General features: G+C 32.8%; 2 protein-coding genes across 4 annotated transcripts in view; one reads left to right on the top strand and one right to left on the bottom strand.

Annotated features, from left to right (window-relative positions):
- The window catches only part of LOC127881548 (uncharacterized), a 125,961-nt gene that overhangs the window by 58,465 nt on the left and 44,450 nt on the right, over nucleotides 1-23,046 (top strand). The gene's annotated exons all lie outside the window — the stretch shown is intronic.
- Nucleotides 3,281-5,693, bottom strand: LOC127881561 (waprin-Phi1-like). Its single transcript, XM_052429553.1, has 4 exons — nucleotides 5,562-5,693; nucleotides 5,087-5,144; nucleotides 3,967-4,143; nucleotides 3,281-3,435 (listed from the first exon to the last, which is right to left on the bottom strand). The coding sequence occupies exons 1-4, from the start codon at nucleotides 5,622-5,624 to the stop codon at nucleotides 3,347-3,349; spliced, it is 387 nt and encodes a 128-aa protein (XP_052285513.1). The 5' UTR covers nucleotides 5,625-5,693; the 3' UTR covers nucleotides 3,281-3,346.

The following is a 23,046-nucleotide window of genomic DNA, read 5'->3' as shown; positions in this document are numbered from 1 at the left end:
CATTAACATGTAACTTTGTAAAACAGATTAGATATATAAAGGGCTTGAATTTAACAGAGATAACACTTATACAATTTTTAATTTATTTCTCTTGGGATTTTTTTTTAATATTTATTTCTTGTTCAAAGAAACAAAAAGTTATTACAATTTTCAATGAAGTTTTTTCTCCTAATTTAAATATTACTTTTTGCATAAATCAAATGAATTATAACTCAATTCTTTAGTAGAAATTGTGTTACTTATTACACATTTGCAATATAAACATCGTGTATACATCTACCTCCAATGATAATAAACTATCAAACTAAACCGCAGCTTTCAATAGTTAAACATTTTACATACAGTCGATTGGTGTAAAGCGGATTTTAATCATTAATGCATAGGTTAAACGTTTTTTGCAAAATACTTTTATTTATGTTAAGATTTATAGTTTTCTATAAATTGAATACAAAAAGCCTTGCATTGTTAAGTCGATTCATGTTTTTGTTGACGTGTGTCGATGTTTACAACTGTTTCTTTTTTAGAAAGCAAAACAAGGTCACGTTATGTACGCACCGTTTTTGTGACGACAGGAAAAGTGCAGACGAATTGTTTCTTTAATTTTGCAGATTTTGTTTGGTAAACATAATGTTTCTTGATGTAATATTTTAGTATTATGTGTCCTTTACAAAAGTAAGAATACTCAGACACCAAATTGATGCGTACCATATAAAATAACATGAAAGCTGCAACTCGGGATTTAGTGAATAACGGACATGTGGTGACCCATATTCAGGAATGTGGGGATTGTCTCAAAATAAATATAAACTCAATTGAAGCTGTCCAATACACATGTGGTTAGCGTGTGGCTATGATATTAATAAGTGACACTATCATTTTTATTGAAAAATAATCAAATTATAACGAAAAATCGATTTCTCTGAAAACATATTTTCACTATCAAATATATATATATATATATATATATAACAAGGTATTCAACTCAAAATGACCCGAATATAGGGTGCATCGCTTTGAACAGCCATTACTTCATCAATTGTGCATCGATTTCCATGAACTTGGTCTTATTAAACGCAGAAATGAATTTCCTTTCTGGAAATGAACATATATTGCAATTATTTTGTACAAATGTTGTGTCAAATTTCAAGAAATAACACGATACACGTGTAATCCGATAAAGACCTAAGCGATCCGGTAATGGCTGAATCAGTGTACCATGAAATTCGCGCTGTAAACACATAATATTTTTTCGGAAATTTAAAACCGCTGGCATGTTTCAATAGGAAAGACATGTGTCTATCTAGGTTTAATGGTTTAATTACTGAATGCATGGTGTTTACGTTGAAATGAGACTCGAAGTCCTTAGCTATCCGTTATACACCAATCGACTGTATGGGTAAATAAAAGCTTTTGCAATAGGTACCCCGTAGAGAACCTCAATGTCCAAAATTACAATGTACACGCACTGTGTAGTACATGTATATGCATTCAGAGAAAACTGAGTGGATTTAGCCAGTTTTCACAATTTAAGTCGCAGATACGGTCGCATTTTTATAGGAAAGGAAACGGAGAATAAAATATATGAACTTCGTGTTTTGGATAAGATTCTATGGATTTAAATATGTATGCAGTTTTTCCTGGAGATCAATAACACTAATAGGCTTACCGTTTCTGTCACAAGTTGCCTGTACGTTGATCGAATGATCATGTTTCCTGTTGACATACGCTGCTTCGTCGGGCTGCCCAGGTGAAAGAAGACGGATGTGGGATCCGTCTATACAACTAATGAGAATCCCCGAACCCGGAAGAAGTCATTAGTCGCTCGGCGTCGGTCTTTGTCGCTAGTTGGAAATTTAATGAAACGGTCCTTCAGTCCAAAAATAGCGTCAACGACAGCGGAAATGACCCAAGAAACAGTAGCTATGTCAACGCCGAAGGTGTCGCCGATAACATGAAGAAAATTCCCAGTAGCCAAGAATCGAAGAGTTATAAGTTACTGCTGTCGTGTTGACAGAGACCTGTTTCGTCGCGTCTGTCGTCGTAAAATGGGGTCTAAGAAGTCGACAAGTCTGTCTAGGCTCTGGGCAGAAAACCTATACCTTCGGCGCAGTTCGGCGTCATCAAGGAAATTCGTTTGTAAGTCGGTTCGTCGAAATTGTCGCTGTAGTCTTTGTCTAAAATAAAGAACGTCCGCCATGTTGGTCAGTAGTCCGTGTGGTAACCAGCATCTTTCCCAGCTCGTCGAGGTGGGTTAAAAATAACCGCGGTAATAGGCCGGTTAATGTCAACGTTGTTTTTTATACAAACCGCCGAGACGCGGTAACCACAGCGTTAACCGCGATCTTGCGGTTACCTTGTGGTTAAATTGTTTATACAATTGGCTGCTGGAGAAGACCAGGAAACCTTTAATGCGCAGTGACTTTATAATATTTTTGTTGACAAAAAACCTAATTTCCAGCCATTTTGTTCCAATTTATTTGCTTTGTAGAGGCATATGTGTATGTGGGCACATATGCATATAAATGTACTTTCAATGCTTTATAATACATTATATTATATTCTTTGCATTTCGACCAACATCATTTCAGAAACTTGAATCCTGTGTGTGATATATAATGTGGTTAGACTGTCCACAGCTGTATAGCATATAAAAATGAAACTTTAACTGTTGAGTTATTTGCAAGTCAATGACCTAACATTCACCTAAATTTTTCTCGCGAGTCCATATAATTTTATAGGACAACTATTTTACCGTATTTGGTTAGTATTAACTTTGGAAAGAACCGGGCTAAATGCGTATGCGTAAAGTGTCGTACAATATTATTTTGTTCAATCCGCAGAGGATAATCAGGGACGATACTTGTCATCTACTCTGGTGATTTCGTTTAGAAATTACTTCCTTTACGGAATGTGGCGTCTCTGATAAGCCTGTGTTTACTGCATATGCTAACATTTGGCAAAAGTTTACGCACACGTTTTGGTCAAGTTTTCTCAGAGAGAATATACATTATGTTATATTTTGAGTAACATGCGGTTTCCAAACCTTGCAAAATTACAGGAAAAAGCAGACATCACTGACTAGCTACAAAGACCTTGATGAATGTATGGTGTTTTGATAACGTGTATCAGTCCGTGATGTTTTGTTATGTCGAAACGAACGACATACGCAGCAACCAATTTGTAATGAGGATTATTTGTGTTGCGAGTAGGGTCTATTCTTGTGAGCTAAGATGTTATATGGAACTAAAACACACACAGAACAACGGAGTTTGCTCTTAAATTGTATTGTATGTAACAAATATTAAACACACAATCCCTTAACACCTCTTAGTCAACCCCTTGGTCTTCATTCTAACTGGTTCGAACCACTACCGTCGGGGCAGCACGGGCAGGGTGATCTGACGCATACACAGGTACATAAACGAGGGGGCTTTACTGTAAAGAAAGCAAAGCGATGAAAACAAATGAGTTTAACGAAACAAATGTATATTCTAATTAACAATAAATTGAAGTTTTTAAATTTATTTAAATCAAAATGTACGTGTTGTATAAACCATAAGCATTGTGCATGTTTGCCGTTTGGATTGCATCATGATGATAGTAATATTGTTATTGATTTGTTGTGTCAGAATACAAGAACATATCTAGCAGGCGGAAATGGTGAATTGCAAATATATAGAATGAAAAGAAAGTGTTAAATACAGTATTTTTAACTAAGCCTAGGAAACCATTCAAAAAGCAATTGCATTAGGGTCAGATTTTCATCCCATTCAAAACATTCTTAGTATATATATATATTAATCCCATTATTCTCTAATTATTATGTTGTAGATTTTTTTTAATGGAAAAATAAAACAGACTGAACAAAACACTTTAAATGGCGTCACTATACTGCGTGTATATGCTGTTTTCAACAAGGCTTGAATACAGTATCGTTCATTAGACTTGGTGGTATTTCTTCAATACCTGCGTTATGATGGGATAAAGCACTTAAAGTACGTATTGGTGTCCGGCAGACGTCCACACAGCCGCCATAGGAGCAGCATTTCTGTTCACCTGGGCATCCATTATCGGACGCGCAATCCCATTGGCACACCGCAGGCCTAATCCCGCCTTCGTCAGGCGGACATGTGCCCGGTTTGTCTGAAACGAGTAAGTCTGGCGTCTTGTCTGGCGTTAACGTATCCAATGCCGACTATAGATAGAGAGATCACAATATGACGCACGATTGGCTTTTCACATGTAATTTTAAATATATCCGCCGGATGTTTTATTTGAATTGCCACCTTCTTATTTAATTGTACATATCTACTTACAAGAGAACATCAACAAGAACATATTTAATGTAAATGCTTTTAATATAATTACTCAATATACATCTATGATAAGCAGACTAATAAGCAGAAATGAAATACGGAACCATGACATGGCCAAATTGTATGATTTATTTAAATTATTCCTATATTACATACATACCGTCATCTTCTTGAGTAAGATGGTGTTGCAATATCAGATTTAGTTCAGGTTAGTTTAAATTAAATCAAATGCTCAAACGGTTTTATAATGAAACGGCCAATTTTATACACATCTTTCGTGCCATTTCTTTATGTCATAGTATGCGGGCATTCTATCAATTTAAAGAAGAGCATGCACTATTTGGTAAATTGGAATTAAAAATGATATTATATAACTTCACAGAATATTCTAATTGCCCAAGCATGAGCTATTAGAAAACATTATTTCGGGGGAGTGCGATTTCGACAAACGCAAAGTTTTTCAATAAACGCTTCCAAATTGATCATCTTGATAACGCATTCTTCAGTAATACATATTTTAACTACACAAGGCGCCATTGTGATTGCCTAATGGCAATTTAGCATTAACCTATTTGCTTTAGCTCGATTGCATTGAAAGCTCATTGATCTAAATAACCTGAGTTAGTTAAGGCTTAAACACGAACTGCATTCGTCCTTAAACCGTTACTTTTAATCGAAAGTGTTGTCCCAGAATCGAGGTTTATCAGTTTATAAAACATGTCTGACACGTGCTGATTAACTATTTAAGTCTACCTACATAATTTACTTACCAGCAGAACACACCACAATAAACACACATGCCAGTCCGAATCGCAGCAGCAGATGCATCTACAAACAAGTCGGCGAAATACTGTTTAATGATCTTAAAAGCGTTCGTTAAAAGATGATGATGACCATGAGGATGAAAACGATGATGATGAGGATTATAATGTTGAACTTTGGTTGAGATGGATATGGCGAAATTGGTGATAAGAGGATGTGAACGAGGCCCGAAACTATATCGGTTATGATGATGATGATTTGGATGAATACGAGGATGAAGATTAGGAAGCGTGATCAAAAGGATAAGTAGAAATCAAATTAGAATAAAATGTTTGTGACACTTTTCAATACCTTTATTTTCAAATAAAAAACACAATACAAATAAATATGTAACAGTATAGTATTAGTATTAGAATGAACATTTGAATTATCCATTTGAATCATCATAAAACTATTATAACAAAAATATCAATATAATCTTACCTTTTTACCAAAAAAGGCACTCCTCAACTTATTCAGTTTACGCGTTGAAAGGCAGTTTTGCATTAAACTCTACAGATGCAATATTTATATGAATACTCTTGTTTTTTCCGCAATCAATAAAACAACGAGTTAGGCTTCGATTATGTGATAAATTTCATAGAAAAGATTACATTCGTATCCTGTTTACGTGTTATATCGTGTTTACCTGTTAATTGAATTATTTTCATTGGCTCATCGCCATCAACCATACAATCCGGTTTAACGGCATTTTTATATGTCAACGATTGAAATCTCCATACACAAATATTAAAGCCACTACTCCACATATACAAGTACTACTATGGATGATACATAGTTGGGAATTAATACGTTATGTAAATATTATTATATTTTCTTGTAAACAGAAACATAAGAAAATGAATTTCGTCATAAATAAATAAATAAATACTTTAATAAAAACTGGTTCGATTTCATTATTTACGGTGATCGTATAACGTACGTTGATCGGGGGAATAACAATAAAAAATGTATGTTGCATAATAATGGAACTTGCATATTGATTTTTTTTATTTTACGGATAAAAAGTCAGTTGTTTAAACGTTTTTTTTCAAAGCTGTCCCATGTCCCATTGTTTATCTTGCCTGTGCTTGATATATATTTATCAAGTATATTTTACAAGTCATGATTTCTCATACAATATCAGTATCACTATATGCATAGTGTTACATTTCGCCCATTTACGAGTCATATGTCTAATGTCTGACGTAAGTTGAAAAAAAATACGATTCGTGGACCAAGTCTATTTAGCTACGCTTTCATACTGCTGAGTTGCATCATTGACAATTTGAATTTCAAACCAACCTGGTCCAAAGCTCTTAACGCTGATTTGAGTGTCATATACGTGTCACAAATGATACAAACAACATTAACGATAACAACGGTGACATGTTTTAATGCGCAATAATATGATACGATACAGAACTGGATTTTAGTAACAATTAAGTTTAATTTTTCAAAAGAGATTTTGACTTGATTAGCGTCATCCTGGTTTTGTTTGACAAGCGATCAACAATTGTGTTACACATCGTCAACCTATTATCAACAAGAATGAAACACAATGGACAGTATAAATTTAAAAATAAATTAGGCGCTTTGTTCGCTTTTTTGATCGAAACAATTTACCGGTGTTAACGAACCAGCCCGTGTCATGACAGTTCAACTTAAAAAATATTGTATGTAAACTTTTTAAAATAACCTCATCAAGAAAAGTTGTTAAATGAGTGAAATATAATAATGGACATAAAACTGTTCTGAACATGATTATTCTTATATGATTTATCATAAGTAATGATCGTATATGATTTATCATAAGTAACGCAATGTAGTGCAACTTACCGTGTAAGAAACACAGTCGCACAATCTGCAGTAGTTTCGGGAAGAAATTTATTTTACATCAAATCGGAAAATACATGAACAATGCATTCGTCTCATTGCAAACAAAGGACACTGCACGTTAGCGCGAAGTGTTTAAGAGGCACTGTTTGCAATTTAAGCATAATGTCAAAGTTCATTAAATCGTGTTTACCAGGTATTCAAATACGCAAATCAACACATTCACTAAAAAGAACTGATTTAAATTTATTGAAAACTATTTTTTTAGAAACGGGTGTTTTAACTGCGTAATGTCATTTTATCGTAAAGTTGTGTGATTAACATTGATAATTATCATTAAATCGATTAACTTATCATTAACTTAAATACATAAATCAAGCGTACCATTACCAACTTGCAAATGGAGATAGTCATGTTAAAACACTTACTATGCGGATGACAATTATAAGCATTGAGCAGTAAAAAAAAGTTGCATGTATAGCTCACAGAACAAATAAGGCAACTCCTGAATGTATTGTTATTGTACAGCGAATGTATTGTAATTATACATCGTGAGAAGCCTACAACATCGTCCCTCAATTCCACAAACAGCTTGAGCGTTCAAGGAAATTATGAAGAAGAAGAAGAAGAAGAAGAAGAAGAAGAAGAAGATGATGATGATGATGATGATGATGATGATGATGATGATGATGATGATGATGATGATGATGATGATGATGATGATGATGATGATGATGATGATGATGATGATGATGATAATCATGATGTTGATGATGATGATGGTGATGGTGATGATGGCGATGATGATGATGATGATGATAATCATGATGTTGATGATGATGATGGTGATGGTGATGATGGCGATGATGATGATGATGATGATGATGATGATGATGATGATGATGATGATGATGATGATGATGATGATGATGATGATGATGATGATGATGATGATGATGATGATAATCATGATGTTGATGATGATGATGGTGATGGTGATGATGGCGATGATGATGATGATGATGATAATCATGATGTTGATGATGATGATGGTGATGGTGATGATGGCGATGATGATGATGATGATGATTATGATGATGATGATGATGATGATGATGATTTATGTAGAACCATTGATTAAGTTTATTTTCAAATTAATAAAACTACATTTATGTATGTAAATAAATATGTATAAGCATAGCATTATCTTTAGAATATAAATTAAACTTATCAAAGCAACGATATTAACACAATCTTACCTTTATCAAAAGTCAGTATTTTCACTATCTCAGTTTTCACGTTAAGATGCAGTTTGTAATTATACTCTGGAGTTTTAGCTGCGATATTTATATGGATATTGGTTGCTTTCCGTAACAAATAAAACAACATGTTATGGACTTGTTTTGCTTTTCATTTCATAGAAAAGAGTAAATTCGTTTCCGGTTTACTCGATATATTGATTCATTTCATAGAAAATATTAAATTCGTATCCTTATTTACTTAATATATCATGTTGACATATTCATTGGCCCGTTGGCATTGGCTCATTGTCATCAACCATGAATCCGGTTTTCACGGCATGTGTTATGTTGACGATTAAAATCTCCATACTCAAAGTAAAAGCCACAATTCCACAATTACAAATTATGCGATAGCTGATGCATGCTTGGAAATAAATAAGGTAAGTGGACTACGTTCGGGAAAGCAATATTATATTTGATTTTAAACATAAATATAAATAAAGGTATTATGAAATAAATAATTTAAATTCTTTAATTCGAACTGGTTTCATTTTATCATGAATAATGTTGATCAGTGGCCTTTAAATGAAAGCAAAGATGTTTTTTAATCGCATACAATTATGTAATTTGTATTTTGAACTCTGGATATTTGTCGTATAAATAAGCAGAGAGTCTCTCCCCGCCCCCCTCCCGTAAAACAAAGTTAAACACATATGATATTAAACTTTAAGGGTATAACGCTAGTCAGTTTTTAGTTAATATTTTCATATTTTGATAATTGTATCAATGTCAATTGGTGATTTAACATAAACGGTGTGTTCATTATAACTATGTGCCTATTGTTCTCTTTCTCAAGTTTACATAAACTATTATTCGACTGTAAATGTCTAACGACATTAACAATTTACAATTCATCATCATTCGAGCACGTCTATTTAAAAACGCTTACATATTGCTAAGTTTAAATCAGTGACAAGTTGTATTCACAACAACATGGTACGAATAACTTACCTAGATTTGTGTGACATATACGTATTCATCAAAAGGCATTTCTAATAAAATCGGTGACAAGTTGTTATGAACACCATCATGTTACAATCCTTAAAACGGAATTAAGTGATAAAAACATGCACTTATTCAATTATTTTCCTTATTCAATAATCCCCTCGGGATTTCATTTGACCAGCGCAATGAATCTGTCACAAATCGTTAACTTATGAGCAACAAATCAATAAAATGACAAGTATACATCTAGAAAGTATGTGAGGGGCTGTATGGTTTCTATACTGAAAAGAGCTTATTGACGCACGAGCCCGAGGCATCACAGTTCATTAGGAAATAGGTTAGACGAAAACTTTGTGAATATTGTTTCATTTAGATAAAAAACGAAGAACATGAAATATAATTATGCACATACAACTAATCTGAACATTATTATTGTAAAGGGGGCAAAGATGAATTGTAAGTAATTAACTTACATTATGATGATGATGATGATGATAATGTTAATGATGATGACGACGACGATGATGATGATGATGACGACGACGACGACGACGATGACGACGACGACGACGAAGAAGAAAAAGAAGAAGAAGAAGATGCTGATGATGATGCTGCTGATGATGATGATGGTGATGATGATGATGATGCTGATGCTGCTGCTGCTGCTGCTGCTGATGATGATGATGATGATGATGATGATGATGATGATGATGATGATGATGATGATGATGATGATGATGATGATGATGATGATGATGATGATGATGATGATGATGATGACGACGATGATGATGACGACGATGACGATGACGATGACGATGATGATGATGATGATGATGACGACGATGATGATGATGATGATGATGATGACGACGACGACGACGACGACAATGATGATGATGATGATGATGATGATGATTATGATGATGATGATGGTGATGATGATGATGATGATGATGATGATGATGATGATGATGATGATGATGATGATGATGATGATGATGATGATGATGATGATGATGATACTATTTAAATAATCCCGAAATACGAAAAAGCAATGGTGAGCAAAATAATAAAAAGCAACCTTTTTCATGTGTTTTTTTATCTTTTTTCAAACGATCTGCTATGATTTGTGTTCAATTTAAGTAGAACAGTCGTGATACTGTAAAATGTCTAACCTCATACTGTTTTACAGGATTGTAAAATGAGTTATATTTTTAGCAAAGAGTAAAGCAGTATGTTTTAAAATAAGTTCATTTATTGCTTATTCATTATTATTTCAAATATAATAGACTATTCTTTAAATGTTTATGCCATGTTTATACTAAAGCGATCAATGCCGTTCTGGTTGGAGTTATTGCTCAAATGGTTTGTATGACATATTATCACAATGAATTGAGATGACTAAATATTTGAAACATGTTTGAGCTGTATTTTTGTTTGTGTGTGTGTGTGTTTGACCGTGTGCTGTTATACGTCTTATTTCTTAAGAATAATAATTCTTAATAATGAACCTCACAATTATTATATGAAGTTTATCCATATGATTTAAGAGGCGTTATACATCATGTTTATTTATATGTGAACAAAAGTATACTATGGATGTAGATTCGTAGAGTCAAAGCGATGAGCTGAAGTTATGCCATAGACTGTAAACGTAATCATATTAGCAAACTTTTAAGTTCATGTTTTGTGTGCACATTTTTAATTCAAAATTAATCAAATGTCTGTTAATAAAATGCGGTTACTGTATAAACAGTATTTAATGCCTATGGTGTTCTTGAGGTATTGAGCGTTTTTATCATGTGATAATATCCCATGAGCCATCAAGTCAAGATTAATACGATATCACACATTGTTGCCAAGGTAATACTATGCCACACAATCAAAGACTGCTGTGCCACACACAAAAACATCATCGTCCTGTACTAATCCATTTCTTTTAACCTTCTTTTGAAATCGAAGAAGTATTCAAAACAATGCTTTAAATATTTCAAAACGGAACCTTCACAAAAACACTAAAATACTCAGTAATTCATGTTTATGACCAACGAATTTAGAAACAAATTTCACACTATAAAATAGCGATTTTGATCGAGTAAATGTATTTTAAAGCGAAAATGCCAATGTTTTAATAATGGTATGAAATAGAGACATGTTTGAATAATATGTTCGTATTATTTGAGAGGACTGATTAGGAATTGCAAACCTTAAAACAAGTATTATGTGTTAGGGCCAAGAGTTGAAAAAATGATTGCCCCGTGTTGAAACATCAGGTAAACACGTCATGGACCAGTTTACAATTACTTTGTTCTAGAAAAAGACGCTGAAACAACAAATGGTCAAAACGACGAAGCTAATGGCAGGAAATACTATCACTTAGTCGACTTTATAACGTATGATGCTTTACATGATGTTCGACCTATCATCGACATTCACAGAACTTCAGTAACAAGGTCAGATAGCCAATAGCTACATCCGTGTGGACGACATTGCCTTTAGATTAGTCCGTAATTATATGTGATTCTCTTAAATATGAATTGTTGTTTTTAATATGATGACTCCTAGACATTGTGTGTTTTGTGATTACGCAGTACAAACTAAGAAACAGATTATTGAGATATGATAATTCAGATCAATATTTAATACTGTATGGTACTAAACAATTTAGATGCCAATTGTTTTATATCTCTATCTATTTTGGCGCAGCTTTATTAAAGAACATATGAACAATGTTTTAAAAGCGACTCGAATCTCGACAAGGAAAACATTAATGGTTTGTACTGCCGAAATTGTACCGATTTTTGTTCAAATTACCATATCATGACATTATCGCTTTGAGCAGGTTAAGTTTTCATTACGTTCGCATTGAAAACACATTTACCTTGTTATCTTACAACGCGTTAAATTCCTTGACAATCGATATCGTTACGCTAGGGAACAAGGAACGCGTCGTGACAATCGCAATGTGGATGAACGAGGGTGTGTGTGTTTTATTTCTGTTTAATCTGGACTTTAAAGGTAAACATGTACATTTTTTTTATTTATTGTGATACTTGTTATTTTCAACTATTTATGAACAGCTTTTACATCGAACGACGTTAAAGTCTGGCTAACGCCACGGTACACACTTTATAGAATATGAACGTATCACTTCTAGTTTGTCCAAAATGTATTGAGTCAATACATCTTCATATCCGATGAAGAATGTATATTACGACATTAAATAGTTAGTTTAGTGGTTAAATCTATAGAATATAACGAACATACCGGATGAAGGGGTTAACGAATGTAATTTTACAGCGGATGGTAAATAAACTACATACGCAAACATATATAAGTTATTAGTATAGATGAGTGTTATTAAATAATACGTGCTTCTTCGTAATAGGGCTGTGTTAAATGCACATTTGACGGGTAAATCGACATCAGTCCATGATAGAAGATGTGTTTCTCAATTAACATAAATTAATAAATAATGATGACGTGTTGCTTGTATCTTATATAAGAGTAGGGATGCGAATTATATTAGGCTTTGTATGTAACAGGCGACTTTTTCAGAGTTTCTTTTGATTAAAGAGTCAAAACTCTTTAACAATGTGTTTTCCTTGTTTTTGACATTGATGGTTGCATTGTATAAAACAAATTAATACAAATAGTGCTGCAATTATTGTGGATTAAAGCTTTAAAGCTCGATCGTATGAATGACAATACTTAAGTTAAAAACTAGTTCTTCCTAAGAATGTCTATTGGTAATATGAAACTTATTCATAATTACCTAGACAAACCATCTGTGTCAAAATAATGATTTTTTTATTTCAGAGTATATACAATTTCAACTTCATGGTGTTTTAGAGTAACAACCATGATCATCAAACACTTTATTACAGTCTAAACAATCCAAGCAATTATAGTACATTTGATAACATTTAACTGATGCCAACGACATAGTTTACCTGAATTTATTTCAACTTACACATATCTTTCACAAAATACACATACACGTTCGACTCTGATTGTAGGGGTGTCAACGCCGAGCGAAATTGTATTTGTATTAAACAACAAACGTTTGAACGAACACTCATACAAAGTAAAACGCTAATGCTTAGAATAAGTTGTAAGTTTATATGAATTAAATTGTCCACAAAATATAGTTTTCCATATCTTTTGATGTTAACGTAAGAAGTTGCGTTTTCAGATTTAATTTAAAAAAACAATATTGCACTTCAAAATGTTGTTAACACATCTTCCGGTTAATTGTTTTTTGGTGTCAACACATTTTCTGGGCTATGTAAACTAAACTCCGACTTCAGTTATTATGTAAATGTAAAGTACGTAAATACCATTTTTGGTCAACAAATTATACGACGAGACAGACACATGGTATTACACGTTCGATCCATTAACATTTTATGTTAAACATTTGTTTTTCAAACAGGTATTTGCATTAAAAATTCCGAACGGTCTTCATCTAAGGACAGCCAATCCGAAAACCGTTTGCGTCAAACTCAGCAAAAAATTTGCAATTTAATGAATTAGGTAACTCATTGTCATCCTGATTAAAGTAACATTATATGTAAGAACAAAGAAAACAACGCGTATGTCGATTCTAAAATAGAAAGAAAGTTCTAAGTATGGAGAGTCCTACCAATACTTATCAATATCGTTACGTTTTAAGTCGCTTGTAACACAGGTTGCACAAATATCTTTTGTTTTTATATAAAAAGTCCACTTATGTCGAAAAAAATCCGAACCAAAATAACAAAGGAAGCTGCGCAAGTTCACATACAGAAACAAGACGGATGTACGAAAAAGGGCAACTAAAACAAGTGTCCTTGGGAGGCACACTGGAACGCTGTTAGGTCATACGTATATAATACTCAAGCGTATCCGTACGATTTTTATCTGTTATGTATGTTAACTTATATTTTCCTGGTTTAGCTGCAATTTACTACGAAAGTTATAGCTCTGCATGGGAGGATATTACATGCAACTTAGGCGCACCGCAACTTAAATATCATAACGGAGTTAACGTGGTTATCGAGACATTGTCATTACGCGACGACGTTTGGATGGATATATTTATACAAAGGATCTTTTTTTACTATTGGGTATGACCTACGATTTCTTTTTGATAGTAGTATTTAGCGCTTTCAGTCGACCCAACATCCACTATGTCATTTAACTGGAGTGAACTATTAATACAGTTTGCTGTTACTTTACACTGTTACAAGAGAAAGTAACTGATGTCAGAGATTTCACCATAACGGATCATAATAATTCTAAATCAATATTCTGCTTATAACGTACTATCATGGCCGATGTCAGACATGTAACAGGTACCTTATTGATACTACTTATAGGTTGTGCAAGTTTGCAGAGTAAGAACGAAGTATACATAAAACAGATCGGTGATTGTTTTACAATCTGTAGAGGTGGAACATTTGGAATTAAAAAGAAGAGTCATCAGGTAAAAAAAATAAACTAATTAAGTTGGTTTTCCAAACGCGTTTGGGTTTGAAAAAGTAAGAAAAGTAATGCAATAAAAAAAGATAAACAACAACAGTACAACCATACAAAGCATACACAAATAAAAAGAAGACAATAAACATCTGAAAACAATTGTTAATATCGTGTGTGTCTTAGGCAGGTTTGCTGTGCAACTGCGTCATGGGATCTTTGGAGACAAACGAAACGAGGTGTAAAGGTGGCGACACCAATAGCCTTTGCAATAACTGTTCTGAGATTTACACCCAAATGAACGCTAAGCGTTTTGACTGTAAATGTTTATTATTAAGTTAAAATTAATATTTACATTTTAAGTTAACAATTCACTAACTTAGTTGACATAAGTCAAGAGATATTTCAAGAAAAAAGATACATAGCCTTGATTATCTTATTAACATGTTACCGTTATTCGTGTGAAACGTTTTTTGAAGGAAGGTAAACCTGTAGGTTAATTATAATATCAAGGACAATTTTAGACTTTAAAACAAACTTTATCAACAGTAAAGCGAAAATCTTAATTAGCGGGACTTTCCTTTACATGTATTCACATGAATCCGACGTTATCAAATGTAATTTAAAATACACAGTTTCTAAATGCAATATGTGTAATACACAGTTAATACATCACTTGTCGGTGACTCTGGTCATAAACCCGACGAGGATTGTCTGACGTATTTTTACCCACAATTTAAGTGCCAACTGTGTTTAAGAACAGCTGCAATACGTTCAATGTGTTTCAATTCAACATATACAGGTATTATTTTGTTTGATTTTACAATCTTTCTAGTATTCTAGTTTTATTTGTACACGTTTGATATAAAATGAGATGGAAAGTAGTTCTAAGTTATATTTAAAAATTAAAGCGCTGAAGGCACTGAAGTTGGTCGCTGTTGTCGTCCTTGAATAAGCTTGTGCGCATTGCACAGGCTAATCAGTGTGCACAGGCAAATCTTATTTGACGTGCATTAAGCCCCGTTTTCTCTGAAAGCAGCCAATATGTACAGATTTCAATGATAAACACTAGACTGGCCAATGTCGTCTTACATTGAAGCTGGTATATACACTCACTGCTAGAGCAGAATAATGTGTCGTCTGCTGCAGACAGGCAGCGGTAATCGTTCTTAGCAAAGTGAGTTGCGGTTCTTTCCGTACTTAAGGCTTCTAAGCACATACTGGTTTGCAAAATATGCTCTGTAAATTTAGTCGGCCGCTAAAACGCGTTCAACTAAAAAAACCACTTGGGCAGAGAAAAGTATTAGGGCAGTTCTGGGAATGGAACAGTATCGCACAAATTGTACACAATATGAGAGTTTGGCTTCCGTTACAGTAAACCCGCTCTTTACTGATATGCAACTTCAGCATATCAACATAAAGTCACAATCACTGGCATGTACAAATCAATCATTTCTTATTAATTTGTGTAAGCTCTGACATGTGGATTTAGACGTTAACGACATTTTTATTATGAAGCCGTAGTTATTGAACAAAACATAATATTGAACATTTAAGTAATTCGAAATATTTTATATGCAAACACATATTCATATATAAATATAAATAATATCAAATATTTTAAATGCAAACACATATTCATATATAAATATATATAAGATCAAATACTTTTTGAACAGCTTTGTTTTTCATTCGCAGACCAAATAGCGATAGCAAAAACAACTGACTATTCAACTTATGCATGGTCGGCTGGGAATAAAGTATGCTTGGCCAATGGACAACTTCCATCATTTGAACGCAGTATAACGAATGCCGGCTTTGGAAAGGCTCAAGCTCATGTTTACTGGACTGGAATTTTCAGAGCAAATATACTAATACAACTTTCTTTAAAAGGTTTGATTATTGAGTAAGCATTATAAAATTAGCATTCAATTCAATGACACATAAATAGAGGACACTTTTGTAACGAAATTTAATTTCATGATGCGATTAGTCTATAGAAAAATTAACACCCATTATTTTGTTTATCGTTAAATTACCAATAACTCGGAGCATCTTTTAAAAATACAAATGTTACAAGAGATTGTATGCTACAGTAATGTGAATATTTATTTACTAAAATAATCAGTTTCTATGTTGTAGACGTGTTTTCCCTATTGACATACGACATTTGTGTGTATGTAAAAAGAAGCAGCAACATAGTTTACTTCGCGAACAATGGTGACACGAAAAGAGCTCTTTTCGTCACAGGTATTCAATTTTGCTCTGATTATTGATGGCGACTCAAAGTTAATAAAGTTTTAGACTATGGACTATAGGCCTGTTGTATTTAAAAATAAAAGTGTACCCGTTTGGTAAAAAATGCGAGCGTTTCTAACTGATTGTAATTTTCCTTATCGCCGCTCTTTAGGGAAAAACATCAGTTTCGAACGCGTTTACAATTTAAGAGAAACCTATATGTATACAATTTTAAATTGCATATAGTAACGCGTTCTGCATATGTTGGCATAATAAGACTATTTTTTAACTTACGAACGTCTAACAATTGGACGTACATAAAATTGTAATGGTGTTCAATGCCGCTGCACAATATGACATTCGGTATAGTGTCAGAGTATACTCTCATTTAATAATATAACATATAACACGGGCCAATTTAAAGAAATGTGCTCACACAGAATAAATGATGAAACTGTATGATATACGACTATGAACGATCTCACACACCATTTGAGGAAGTATATATGTATTGTTCAGAAAACTGGTGACGCAGATAATTCCTCAATTTGTGTATATACCAAGGAACTGGAAGCACGTCTAGACACCAGGAAACGTCCAAGTATACCTCAGAAATCCAACTTTCAATTACAACATCAACATATTCCAAGACTATTGTGTTCATAAACAAAGTAACTACACCTGAAGTTACAACAGCAGATGTCGATAAAAGTAGATTGACAGCGACACAAGTGCACGCGATATTAACAACAGAATATGCATTACCAACCAGCAATGACGGAATACCGGAAGAACACAGAGGTACCGATTCGGAAAGTAATGGTGGTTGCATACTTTTAAAACCCATCTTATGAACTTTTCAAAGACTTTATAAGCACATTCCCAAAGAAATATATCCATTTTTAAAGATAGAAATTGACATTGATTACACACACAACTATTTCGTGTGTAAGAACTATATTCATATTTATGTTTGACAGCGGTTGATATGATTCAAATATACGAATACCTTACTTTATGTATGCAGGGTAAAACACTCGTATTATGTTACGATATGTTTCCAATGCATCACTAGTTATATCACAATTGTGATTAGTTTACCAATTACGATTCTTTCGTTACTTTGGTTAATAATGCGTGTTTAAAACATCTATTGATATGTAGTTGGGAAGTGAGAAGTTTATGGTATATATTTTCAGAGTCACTCGCACTAGGGCTAGGTATCGGTGTTTCAGTCTCTATCCTGATTCTCATTGGAGGAGCCATAGTAATTGTTGTACTAAAAAGAAGGTTTGCGTTATAATACGAACCTTTTGAAATGTAACTTTACGGAAAACCAAAAGTTTCATCATCAGACACAATTATTCTGAAAACAGTTAATTATAAGTATTGTCTGTACAGACCCAGTTAAAGAGTGGTGCATGCAACTTTGTACAAAATTGAAACAATTCCGTAACCAAGGCCAAATATCTTATCCTGGGGCATATGTATATTCTAATGATAAGTAATATGGTCTTGATTGCAAAAGAACATGACAAGAAACAATATTAACCATCGAATGATTAAGCATTTGATTTCAATTAGTTATAAATTAGATTTAGATGGTTTTAGCCAGCAATCACCCTTACAGATTCTTATTACTGGCGTTTTGCATTTAGGGTCGTAATTTGAGCTAAAGACCATTTTAACTGGTCTGTTCCAGTTCATTTTAGTTGTATGCCATTGTTAAAAACCATAATAATGTGGCCCATTGATTGGTCGATGTTGACGGAATATCTAACAGAAATATGACCAACATATGGTTTGTGAGTCAATACTATTTTGATAAATATATATATATATATATATTTATATGCGAATGCATCTGATCATAAACCTTTAATAGAAGTGCAATTGGAGCACGTGTTCCATTCTCATAGTATGTCCAAAAATATTTTAAGATATGTTGCCCCTGTCAATTTTTATACCTCACTTTTTAAAATATTAGCTATTAGCAATAGTGATTTTATATATTTATATATTAATACGCTATATTACCTGATATTACAATCAAATCATTTATATGAATGAATGAATATACATACAAAGGTGGAAACAGAGACAGAACATTAGGTTACTTACAATGTGTTCTCAAAAGAAGTAACACAGTCTCTTAATAGGACCTCTGTCAATGGAAAGATATCCCTTGCCGGTGTAAAGTCTTACTAAATCCCTACAAACCGAGAAATAATTTATCAGCTAGGTATCGTTGAGATAAAGATGAGGGAAGTATGAACTGATTTACGAACAAGTGACTGTAAAAATTATCGCAAAGTCGATTGAAATAGTTAACTAAACCTCAAACAAAATATTGTCTTTAAATTATTTGTAGTTATCTGACACGATAATTGTCATGTTTTATTTCAGAAGAGTGTTACCGTGTTGGATGATTAAAGCGGCTGATGTCCAATGCAGACGAAACTGTAAAGAAAGACAAGAAACGAACTATGGAGGCATGATTGACAGAAATGAAAACAATGTCGGCTATTGTGCACTGGGCGAAAATGTTGTTCCGGACGAAGAAACCGTTAGCTATATTAATCCACAAAGTGATTTGAATAACACAGATATAAACTATAGTTCAATATTACAATATGGATTCATATGATTATGTACAGAAGGCTCAACCTGAGAGCGATCTAAACAATACTTAAAATGTTATTCTGAAACAGATCTGTAAACATTTTCTAATTTAAGTAATGTCAGAGGATTGGAATACATTCCCCATGCATTTCATTCGTCACTGTACGTTCCAAAGATGTCTACCCTTGTCAAACAATCACCACGAATATGTTTAGTTAAAATGTACCTGTATAATATGTTTAGACCGTTTAATTATTCAATATATTTTTTTTTAACAAACGATAATGTGTTCACGTTGCCTCCAGTGCCGTCTTTCATGAAAACACCGCAATAACAGTTGGCTTTGACAATGTGCTAGGCTTATGAATAGTATATGCATATCCACATCGATATTATATTACACCTTTCAAAATATAGTTCTTAGTTTAGAATACATAATCTACGGCTAGGGTCATGCCATACAATTCAGAATTAATATGTGCTACTAAATTACATAACAACACAAGATTTACATCCTACTTGTATTGTTGTTTTTCCTCACACCTCAAATTAAAACTTTTTTAGTATTTACATTCTGATATCTCGCTGAAGAAAATGTTTAGACGCCCATCGGTGTAAACTTACGTTTTAATAAGTATTGCTTATTGTGTCTCAACGCCTCGTTGTCAGCATCTATGAAACATGTTTATGAAATAAATATAACCAATTTATGTTCAGATTAGTTGTAATAAGATCATATCATCGAACAATGTAAATCAGAATGAATTTATTCTGATACATCTTCCACAATACAATACATAATATAATCCGTCATCAACCGTAGTCGTGAACAAGAAATGACAACTACAACTAAAATGAACGTTATTTCAACAATAAAACATTATTAACAAAAAATAAACGCAATTATTTTCAAAAGAAACTAGTGATGGTGAACGTTTTAAGTGAAGTAGCATGAACACAATACCAATTAAATGAAATTATGATAAAATATATCGTATGAGTTCGTTTGATATTGGTTTTGTACTTCAAGCAATCCTAATATATAAAACTACAATGGTACCCGCTGATCATTTAAAGAAAAAAAATACATTGAGTGTGGTTCATGTAAAATTTAGCAGCAAAACTATTAATCAAGTCATTTTTGATGTGAAAAACAAATTCGATTACCACTATTAATTGATCATAAACAAAGCTTTAGTTTGTTTTGATAATTGACATTTAACAACTTTGCATAACGCCATCTCGATATCATTTTTATGCATCAGAATTCCATTACGATGGTTTTGACATACATTAAGTATTTCTAAACTTTGCGCATTTTAGTATTGATATCAGAGAATTTTTACTGAAAATCATATATAAGATATAAAAACTAATTGAGTTTGAAAATAATATCTGAAAAAAGGAAACTTATTCCGCCTGTAATGACATTTTTCGGCACTTTTCAATGTTTGTTTGATGCTTTTGAGTTGTGTTTTTTTCCAAATATATTTACAGAATTTTTGGAATCATCCATTTGTACTTCCTTGACCCCATAGATAAATATTGCTTCAAAGGCAAACATATCACATATGATATGAATAATTTATATATCATTCAAATATAAGAATTATATTGCAATAATGTTGTTTATGTACCGTGTCGATCAAATGTTCACTTCCTACTCGTCTGTAGTTAGCTATGCATATTTCGAAAGTGAAAAAAGTTGTAAAATCGTCATTACGTTTAATGATACCATGCACATAATCAAGTTATTTAATAAGCTAAGTGCTGTAACATAAATCAAAAGTCCAATATTCAGTCATTTGTTCAACGTGTTTAAGTTTCGTTTTTTAATATTATTGCAAATACTGAAATTACATAAAACTATTTCTGCTGCCACAAGAGCAGTGAAAGCAAATCTAAAAAAAGTACTGATTGACGTACGTGCTACCGGATAAGATATGCTTTTTTAAAACTGCAACAAATCAAATTTCAAGGTACACCTTTATTTGCGCTGACTCAACTAATTTGAACTCCGTTGTTGTTTAGCGGAGCTAGATATTACGTACTAAAACGGCGCATTCAATGTGAATAAACCCTTTTGTGAACTAAACATAAACTCTGATATCTGATATGGTTATGTAAACATGTTTGCACTTTTTTTAAGTTTTAAATCGAACCGTCCACATAAATCATATGCAACTAAATTCAGTGCGCATTGGATTGGGTCTGTGTCATCGAAAGAAGCAACATATGAAATTGCGTTACAAAATACATAATGGCCTGAAAAATACCTAATAGGCTTGGTAGGATTCAAATATAAAAATAAACCAATTAGTGAGTGAAATACAGTTCGACAGTTTGAAGCCTATTCGTATGTAAAACGTGTAGTATGATATGTTTATTAGTATTACAATTGCATGTACAATACATTAGATATATATGTTGTTAGTTAATTAAAATGCGCATTTAGAGTATTTCAACATTACAAATATGAATAAACAGCATAAAATTTCATAAACCCAGTCATAAAGCTGTATTTATTATTGCGTCGCTATTATGATTATTCATACGCGCTGTGAATGTTTGATTTAAAAGATATTAATATTAAATCGTGTTTTCTTTTTAAACTAGACAAAAAGTTTGCTTTAATTGGTATTTTGAACTACAAACAATTCAAGTCTCCCGTTATTACCATGAAGCATGTGGACTAACATGTAAGGTCATTAATACTCAAATACATGGTAAATTATATACATTTAGAAATGGAGCAATTCCGATTGTACTACATAGAATGTTCCATAAGTGACATAAGTTTGTTAAACAATGGCTAATTGCTGAAATGTCTGTAAGAGATGTCTTCGAAACAAGTAGGCTGCGAAGCTTGCGAAGTGTGACATTTGCATTTATGTTGATTGAAAATGAACATGTTTAAAGCTTCGTCAAGACTTGCCATCATGCTTATTTTAATGCAAATTAGAACGCAAATATTTTACATCATAACTGGCATCATGAAGGGATATGAGGTGATTACAAAGATTTCAGGTTTAAGGTTGAAGGCTTCTTTAGATATATTGTGGAAATAAATGTTTACTAAAAGGTTAAAAAAAAATAACAGGGGTAAATAATTTAAAATTATTTTTTGTTTTCAATCGCCGAAATACTCTTTCAAATGTTGCAAACACGATTCACTGAATAGCAATTAAGATTAAACATTATAACTTTTAACAAATATTCAATGTCACATATATGAAAATGTAATTAACTGTTAATGGCTATACACAAATTGTATGTCTTTGCTTTTTATTAATGATTGTTAATGACTTCAATTCAAATTAAAACTGATAACATGTGTAGTATGATTAACAACACATTAACAACACATGACTTTCATGTATAAAACATGTATGCCTCATCGGTGATAATGGCGGAGGAGTATATAGGGTTTAAACGGTCCGTGATGCTTTGTGTGCGTATTTGCTTCCTGTTGAAGCTCATCCACATTAACATTTGAATTTTAATAATCTGAAGTTTTAATTAATACT

The sequence above is a fragment of the Dreissena polymorpha genome, chromosome 5 (genome assembly GCF_020536995.1).
Source record: "Dreissena polymorpha isolate Duluth1 chromosome 5, UMN_Dpol_1.0, whole genome shotgun sequence".
Lineage (NCBI taxonomy): Eukaryota > Metazoa > Mollusca > Bivalvia > Myida > Dreissenidae > Dreissena > Dreissena polymorpha.
This window is presented reverse-complemented; position numbering and strand designations above follow the sequence as displayed.

Excerpts from the sequence above, each read along its gene's own strand:
- LOC127881561 (XM_052429553.1), bottom strand. The coding sequence starts at position 5,624 with ATGCAAAACTGCCTTTCAACGCGTAAACTGAATAAGTTGAGGAGTGCC. Across the intron at positions 5,145-5,561 it reads GTGCCTTTTTTGGTAAAAAG|ATGCATCTGCTGCTGCGATT; the intron begins GTAAGATTATAT and ends ACTTGTTTGTAG. Across the intron at positions 3,436-3,966 it reads TTTATCCCATCATAACGCAG|TAAAGCCCCCTCGTTTATGT; the intron begins GTATTGAAGAAA and ends CTTTCTTTACAG.